General features: G+C 36.4%; 1 protein-coding gene across 1 annotated transcript; it reads right to left on the reverse strand.

Annotated features, from left to right (window-relative positions):
• Window positions 1-904: 904 nt before the first annotated feature.
• LOC116863301 (synaptonemal complex protein 3-like) lies at window positions 905-9,354 on the reverse strand (the record flags this gene model as incomplete). Its single annotated transcript, XM_032850796.1, has 7 exons — window positions 905-1,610; window positions 1,755-1,859; window positions 4,221-4,319; window positions 6,371-6,470; window positions 7,350-7,467; window positions 9,098-9,132; window positions 9,285-9,354. Coding segments are annotated over 7 exons (581 nt in total), but the record flags the coding sequence as incomplete, so codon positions are not given.
• Window positions 9,355-9,385: the final 31 nt, after the last annotated feature.

Below are 9,385 nucleotides of genomic sequence, written 5' to 3' on the forward strand. Positions count from 1 at the left end.
GAAATAAATGTCAACTGTTTGAACACTAAGTACATTATGTACTGATTATCGTCTCTGTGCTCTCACATAAAATTAGCTGGCTTAGTATGAACACGAGAACTTTCATGGGGGGACCTTTGGAGTACTTATTTTTGTCTCTATAGCCAATAGAAAACTTCCCAAATGAGGACCTTATTAGAAGTTTGGAACAGCACTTCAGACGCATATACCAACACCTGTGTTGGCTTGAAAGGAAAGTGCTTTACAAACACACAAAATTGAGCAATTGAATTCTCCCTGTAATGTCAAATATTGGATAGTGGTGGAGGACTCATTTATTCCTGTATACATTGTTGCAGTTAGAAAATGAGATCTTACATGGGCTTATTTTTAAAAACTTGGAAAAACCTCAACAAACAGAAGGGTGGTGGTATATAGGGGTCAGAACTAATGTAAAACAAAACAAAACACCATGCAGAAAAAACAGGAGAAAATCATTCCTCTCCTCCAAATGGGATTGTTTTGTTTTGAATGATACATGAAAACAATTTTAGTAATTCACAAAAAATACATTTAACTGACTTATCCCAAATGTATTCTGAAACAATGTCATGTTTATTAAATGACATGCCCAAGTGAAGATGGTGTTATGTTATTAAATGTAAAAAAATGCCCATTATGGAAGCAAATGTATAAGAATTAATTATTCAAGTTCTTAGTTCTCAAATATAAAATCAACTTTCCGCATACTCAATGAATATTAAACTTGAAAACAAAACCAAAGAGCTGTAGGTGATTTATCTTTAAAGACAGATGTGAAATACTCAAACCATAAGCAATTAAGTGTATGTTCATATTAATGAAATACTTTCGATCAATCCTAAAGGCAGGTGTCATTTAATAGTGAAGCGACACCAAGTAAATGACATTTTGATGTCTTTGTGGAAATGACATATCTACAAACCCATGTCTCAGCACTGGTATTTATATATGTAGTTCTGTTCTCCCAGTGATTTTAGGCAGTTCACTTTATTCAAAAACACCATCTCATGTTTACTTTCAATAATTTTTATAAGGCAGTAGAGTACATTTTCTTCTGAAATCGTATTTTTATTGGCATTGTCTCTGTAAACTAATGAGTAAATACAAGCGGGTACACGGATAAGATAGATTTTATATTCTTTAATTTTTTTTTTCCTTTCGAAAAGCAATGTAGCCTTCTTTCTGTACTTGTGCATTGAAACTTTTGGGACTGATACCGATCCACTGGGGCCAAGCCTAAAATTAAATCATCCTTATTGTTAAAAGTTAATTGACAGTGTTAAGTACAAAAAGTCACCATTACTAATGAAGGACTAAAAGCTCAATGCATATAACTGTGGAATTGCTGCTACCCACATAACTGTTCAGGGTTTGGGGTTTTAACAGGAAAAGATTCTTGCACTTAACAAGAAAGCTATGATAAACAAGATGTACTGATTTCAACTCTAATTTTTAAACTACTACAACGTGGTTCGGCGTAGCTAATGTTACACTTGTATTGTAAAACTTAGGTTTCTGTTCTTTCTTCAAAGTCATCAGAACAACAAGGAATGAAGAGACTTTTGAACAATTGCCAGCTCTTGCCGTTGCTGTTTCAAGGAAGGAAATATTAAACATTTGCATGTTATTTAGGTAATTGTTATATACGTTTTGGCAAACAAAATACCCCAATGCTCACATCCCTCCTTAACACTTAAAATAAGTGTTCTTGATATTAAATATACACTACTTACAGCTTCCATCATAATTTTGTTTTGCAACTTGGTCATTTCTTCCCTAACTTCATTTTGTTCATCAGCAAGAAGATGTTCATGCTCCTTCTCTAAGTCCTGCATACTCTAAAACAAAAAGCCTTGTTCAGTTATAAATCACCACTTTTCATCTCATGCTCCAAACACGTAGAATTAAAAATTTCAAGGGGTGCCTGGGTGGCTCAGTCAGTTAAGCGCCTGCCTCTGGCTCAGGTCATGATCTCAGGGTCCTGGGATCGAGTCCCACGTCTGGCTCCCTGCTCAGTGGGGAGTCTGCTTCTCCCTCTCCCTCTGCCCTTCCCCCTGCTCATGCACTTGCACTCGCTCTCTCTCTCTCTCTCCCCTCCCTCCCCCCGCGCAAAAATAAATAAATAAAATCTTTAAAAAATTAAATTTCAAAAGTAACAATTCTTAATATTCAAAGGATGCTCATTATTTATTCCAAATAAAATACTACACCTAATACACGGAGATCAAAATACCCACTTAAGAAATTTTTTAAATGTTGTGTTTGAGTCAAATATAATTATTATAGAGACACTTTGCGGTAGTACACTTTGCTCGAAACAATGGGTTATAAACAGTCAAGGTGGAGGAAAGAAAAGAAAAGGACTGACAGTCTCATAGAATGGAATACCATAATTTCAAAACTCTCTAAGAAGCTTTCTAAACACCATGTAACAATGCACTTATAACGAGTAAAAATCACTGTAACATGATCCCATTGGCGGGAATAAAATGACCTGTAACACGACCTCTTTAGGTCATGAAAAAACAAACATGTTCTGAATCTTTAATCTAATCAAATAGTGATCTAGTGCATACTACGTAGAAAGTACTGTTAAGGGCTGTGGAGGGATTTGAAAATGAATGCACGATCTCTTCTTTCTCTATTCCAGTGAGAATAAAAAGACATGCAAATGAAAACAACACGATTAAGGAAACACAACTTGCCATGACTGTGTACTGGAAAATAAAATTGATTCTGATTTAGTTGGCAAAAGAATAAGATTTCAGTAGGTAAAGGGAAGAGGGAATTGAAAGTACTCTAGAAACAAGGAAGTAAGTTTAGTGAGTGGGTTAGTTGGTGAGTTAGTGTACTGGAGGCGTGGGAGGAAAAGGAGGAATATAAGTATAAAACTACAAAGGGAGTCTTGTTACAGGGCAGACGTTGAATTCCGGAGTGTTTAAAAGGGGAAGCTAATGACAGGTTTTCAGGAGGGAAGGTATACGTTTTGGAACATCATATTGCAAAACTGTGAAGGATGGGCTGGAGAAGAGAGAACTCAGATGAGAGTTTAATAGTATAAGCAAGAAAGGATGAGATCCTGAACTAGGGCAGTGGCAGCGGGAATTCAAAGAAAGATATTAAGGCACAGTTACAGAGGTAAAGTAACACCTCCCACACCCCTCCTCCCCCACCCCGCCCCTGCCTCCGCCCACACACACCAAGAAAAAAAAAGGGGGGGAGGGATGTGCAGGATTCCATCGCCTCCTAAATAAGTATATATCTGTGCGAAGAAGAGGTCTGTGTCACTGAGAACAATTTGCTAATGTGCAAATATCACAGCAGATCATTCTCAGTTTATAAACATTTAGTCCTCTTCTCGCTTTTTCATTCCGTTAGACATTTAGACCTTTCCTTATGATTTTAAGTATGCATATAAAGTCATTATTAGTCCAATATTCCAAAGGCAAATATGCCATGAAACACTCATGTAACACATTTGAATATAAGAGTGTTATTCATCAATTACAATTGCCTACTCATATTTAACAGAAACCGTTAATACAAGTCAAAGACATGTAGAAGTGATTTATAGACTTCCTGAGTTTTCACTATATATTTGTTGCTGATCTCCTCCAAACTGATTGTTGAGCAAAAAATTATGATTGAAGTGTTAATAAAGTACCAGTTTTCTTCATAGTACCTATATTTCTAGGTAAGATTCCCACTTTACAGTTCCCTGTTTTAAATGATTCCCACAAAACTATTAATTAATCCTAAAAATAAAAATGCATTTGCCAGTTATGCTAAATCCAAAACAATGAATTTCAAATGGAAAATGTTTAACAATATAGACGTATAACCTAAATGTTTCCTCCCCATAGATTTGGAAAGAAACAAAGTATCTTCCACTTTTATGTACATATTATATATTTTTAAAAAATACGTACTTACTTATTTGAGAAAGAGAGAGAGAGAGAGATTGAGAGAGAGAGAGCATGTGCACATGCAAGTGGGAGGAGGGGAAGAGGGAGAGAATCTTCAAGCGGAGTCCCCACTAAGCAGGGAGCACGAGGCGGGTCTCAATCCCACAATCCATGAAATCAGAACCCACGACCTCAGCGAAAACCAGGAGTCGGTTGCTCAACGGACTGAGCCACCCAGGCAGCCCTCCACATGATGTTTCATAAGAATATATTGTGTTGCCAAATACAACAGACCTTTGAGAATTGCTCATATAGATTTTTAATTTTTTGCAGTCTCTGGTTCTGAACAACTCTAGCTTGTTGAAGAATCTTGCGTTGCTCTCGGAACATACCCTAAAATAGAAAAGGGTGATAAAATGTGAGTAAAATTTAATACTTATAAAACGTAACTACACATCAAGTTTGAAAGGAATATTCTTTAAATCAATACTTGTTAACATTTCCTGTTTTAACAACTTTTTATGACCAAGTTTAGGTAATTGTGTTCACCACTAATATACAAAAAGAGTACGATGATCCTACCTAGTAGCCATTAAGTAGGAGATTGCCTTTCTCACCCATATTGAAAACACGTTTTAATTTTTTACTTCAAAATCCACAAATGACCTTTCCAATAATGTGTTTACCACAGGCAGGCAAAAATCTATACCATAATCCTTCCTAACAGTAGTTATGGAAGAAATATTCTTCCTTTCTTTCTTTCTTTCATTCTTTCTTTCTTCAAGATTTTATTTATTATCAGAGAGAGGAGAGAGAGAGAGAGAGCGAGCACACACAAGCAGGGGCAGTGGCGGCAGAGGGAGAAGTAGGCTTCTTGCTGAGCAAGGAGCCTGATGTGGGACTCGATCCCAGGACCCTGGGATCATGACCTGAGCTAAAGGCAGACGCTTAACCGACTGAGTCACCCAGACGTCCCAGAGATATTCTTTCTTAACAACATTCAAAACATGTATTAATTCTTGGTCATTTCAGTATGCATACAGATGATCCTAGCCTCTCTGCTCCTTCACGTAATTTCCAGCAATAATTTTGTCCTCTTCCCTACTTTAGTCACTCACTTACATAGTCATACCCTGGATTCTGTCATTCCCAATAACTGCAACATCTACATAATATTAATCAAAGCAGAAACTTATATAGGAACTGTGTGTCAGGTACTGTTCTGGACCGTTTTATTTATTTGTTTTAAGATTTTATTTATTTATTTGACAGGCAGAGATCACAAGTAGGCAGAGAAGCAGGCAGAGAGAGAGGAAGGGAAGCAGGCTCCCTGCTGAGCAGAGAGCCTGATGCGGGGCTCGATCCCAGGACCCTGGGGTCATGACCTGAGCCGAAGGCAGAGGCTTTAACCCACTGAGCCACCCAGGCGCCCCTGTTCTGGACCATTTTAAATAAACTTGTTATATATGATCTCATTTAATCCTCAAAACAACTCTACGAGGCAAGTACTCTTTTTTTTTTTTTTTAATTTTTATTGGGGTAAGTTAGTCGCCATAGACTACATCATTAGTTTTTGGTGTAGTGCTCCAAGATTCATTGTAGTACTCTTACTATGTCTCGTCTCCTTTCATAAGTGAGGAAACTGAGTGAGGTACAGAGATAAACAACTTGTCCCTGATTTCACAGCTAGTACGGGTTAACCAGGATTGGCCCCCCCCCCCCAATTGGTTCCAGAGTCCAGGCTCTTGACCACTGTACTATACTGGTTCTCCACTTTCCCCCCAACATTCAACCTCTACCTCCCTGTTTGTAGTTCTCTCCCTTTTTTTTTACTACAGTTCAATACTCTTTCAGGATTAACATCCCGTTGATCCTACGACTTTTCATTGTCCCCAGTCCCCACTCTCATAGTCTCCCTTTTCCTCCTTCTCAGCTTAAAGTCCATGCCCAATCATTATACCCATGCACTTGCAGACGTACCTTGCCTCCCTTTCACTCTGTCAATCTGTGTGGCAAAATCGCAACCCTGGAAAATCCAACTCTCCAGCTGCCCTGCCACAACCACGCAGAGTGGTCTCACTTTAAATTCATGATCACTATGACACTAACCTAAATTCAACCCATAATGCTTCTTGGCAGTGATATTTCCCTGGTCCATTCGCTGGCCCGCTCTCAGGAAACAATTCCAGGACTTCTTTTCTGCCCCCTAAAGGGAACACCTCCTCCACCACTCTAACTCTTAACGGGTGACCTTCCTATATCACTAAATAGACAGAAGCAATCCAAATAGAACATTCAGTCTCCCACCGCCACACCTTCTACCCACATTTACCCATCTGGGCTCATGGACTCTACATTCTCTCCTGTGTTTTTGCATGACCTATTGCTACTTGAGACTTTGATACAATAAATAAATCAATTTTAAAGCCAAGGCTGGTACCAACAGCTAGTTTTTCTTCTTGTTCCTGGGCTTTCCGCATGTCTGTATCCCACTCCCAAAGCAAAGTCAGAAACTGCTGAGAATACTTGAGATGAAGATTCTGCCTGTAAACCATAACAACAAGCACTGTCATACTTCAAGAAGATGTGAAAATCTAACCGTATTCAAAACAAAATTGATTTGACACAATTTACACTATAAAAGGAGAAGGCAGTAATAGCATAATGGCAGCTGAAATAGTCTCATGGGAAACAGAAAGGGCACATGAACAATTTACTCTTATTCCAAAAGTATTGTTCCTAACTGGCCAACATATAAGCTCTCTCATATGCCTTACCTCTTTAAAAACTCGTGAGGATTTACTGTGCTATCAATTTTCCAGAAGAATTCATTTTATCTAAAAGCAGTTTACTTTTCATTTCTTCTTACTGAAGAACATGTATGTTCTGATACGATAAGTAGATTCAATGAGGATATCATATGCATTTGTCATAGAAGATTTCCAAACAGGACTATTTCACTTAAATATTTCCCCTCTTTGGCACAACAATGATTTTTAAGAAAGAACAGTGAACACAATTTAGCTAAGATATGCAAATTATTTATAATGTAAGATTAACCTTTTCTACATAACTGAATATAGTTAACTATCACAAGAATAATGGTTTAAGACATTTACCTGAAGTTCAGGTAGTGTAGGTCCAGAATAAATATGAATTAATGTTATAGGAAGAAAACTCAATTGTTATTTGAAAGGGACAAAAGGTCATCTTTATGGGCTTCTAGGAGATACATCTCAATTCTGTTAAGGAGTGAGGTTAACAGAATTAATCCACTTAGAAAAAGATCAAGCAAAATCTATTTTTTACTGGAAAATTCAATATAATAGAATTTGTCTTAGGTTATTTGCACCAATGAATACTAAGAAATGATACAAATGTCATCATGACTTGAAAAAGCAACAACAACAACAACAACGTCACCTTTCTTCTTGCTGTATCTTCCAAACATGCTCAATTTTTTCGTTAGTGGTTTTGACAGAAGCTTTTGCATTCATTTCGAACATTTTTCTCTTTGCAAGAAGAGCCTGTTTAATGTCAACTGTATAGAGAATGTTCATTGACGTTGAGCGTTGAAAATTATTTTGTTTTCATATATACAAATCAATATGGGTAAATGTTGCCTCGGCAATATGCAAAGACATTTAAAATTCATAATACAGACATCATAAATGTCCAATCACTGTGTTGTATACCTGGAACTAATATAATATTGTATGTCAGTTACACTTCAAAAAATAAAATAAGTAAAATAACAATTATAATGCAGGCATCATTTCAAAAAGCAAGATTTGCTCACTATTTTCTGTAAAATCTTCTCTAGTACTAGTATCCCGATTCTAACTTTTCTAAATGCAGGTCACCTTTTAGTTTAGAGATAGTGAAAAGGGGATAATAATAAAAATATTTTCCATTATCAAAATGTGTATCGAGAATCCCAGAGACAGACTTTAATTTCCTTGTGAGGAAACAGCTGAAAGGCAAATTTTTGTAAATTTATAAAATACCCGCCAATTCAAGGGGCATGTCTAGATGGATGGCCATTAGAATGCATTATATAAAATGTGCAATTTTCTTAAAGATGATCCTCAAACGGATGAAAATAATTATATCACACATTTAAAAAAATTATTTTTCAAGCAGTCTAGTGAGTGATGCTTTTAACCGTGTTCTACTAAAAGAGACAAGGGCTGTAGGTGTAAAAATTCTAATTTAAATAAATGAATCCAAAAACATTTTTGAAATATTTTCATGGAGCTTTTTACATAACACTTTTATGCATAAGTGCTGCATTTCACAGAATCTTAATACTTCAACTAAAGCTTTGCGAATCCTATGATTTGACTTTACGGATCTACAATCAGTAGTTATTTTTCAGTAGTCATGAAGGATCTGCTCTATTTTATATATTTTATTCACCCGGAATCCAACTATAGTAAGAAGTGTATTAGACAGCTCACAAAGCCAGCTCTTTGTGACCACCAAATAGAGCAAAGCTTTCAAACCATACTTGCTTGTAGGGTTGATCTCTATCGAAGAGCCGCAAATTGACTCGGACTCTGCTAAGTGTACTGTCCTGTAGTGCAGATGGTGTAACTGACATCTGACAGAACAACATAAAACTTGGGAGTTTGGGTGTGATTATATATTTCTCACTAGCTGGGAGAGTTCTTTAGTTTGCAGCTACAAGGTTTGCTAATGAAAAATAACAATAAAGAATTTTTTTTTGTTTGTTTTTTAGAGGATTCAATTTGTGCTGCTACTCCAAAGACTAGGACACCGGAAAGTCATGAAAAGTAATTAAATTAAGAAAATTCAAAATTGGCATGAAAAATTGATATATCACCTAATCTCTGTACACAAAAAAGGAGGTACGCACTTTTCTTCATTTAATTTATATTAATTTATATGAAATGTAAATATGTATAAAATAATAGCATCATTCTTACCTCATCAATGCTAGTACCATTTTTACTTTTCCACATCAACAATGGAAAAGGTCAGTAAAGAAACTTGCAAAGTTGAATCACACTAAATACTTGTATAATATCCTACATACGAGAACAAGGCATTAAAATCAGCGTTGCAGATCCCTCATTAACATTTTCAATTATAAAAGCCGTACGGTTTAAAACTAATTTTTTTTCACTGCAAATATCATTTAAGCGTACCTTCTAGTTCTTGCAGCATCTTCTGTACTCCATTCCTGTGAAGAAGTTACATCAAACATTATTAAGGATAAACAGAGATCATATTTGCTTTGGAGGAAATGTCTCATTCTGGGATTTTACAGAGAATAATTGTTATGTAAGCCAAGTTGACTTGATCTGGCGAGTGAAAATACTATGAGCACATTACCCGACATCTTCCTCAAGTGTTTCTGCAGAAGGCCTTTTTCGCCCACGTTCATGGGTTACTGGATTGTTTCCTGCGTTGAAATAAAAGTGGAAAACATTTTA

The sequence above is a fragment of the Lontra canadensis genome, unplaced genomic scaffold (genome assembly GCF_010015895.1).
Source record: "Lontra canadensis isolate GAN:19392208 unplaced genomic scaffold, GSC_riverotter_1.0 scaffold893, whole genome shotgun sequence".
Classification (NCBI taxonomy): domain Eukaryota; kingdom Metazoa; phylum Chordata; class Mammalia; order Carnivora; family Mustelidae; genus Lontra; species Lontra canadensis.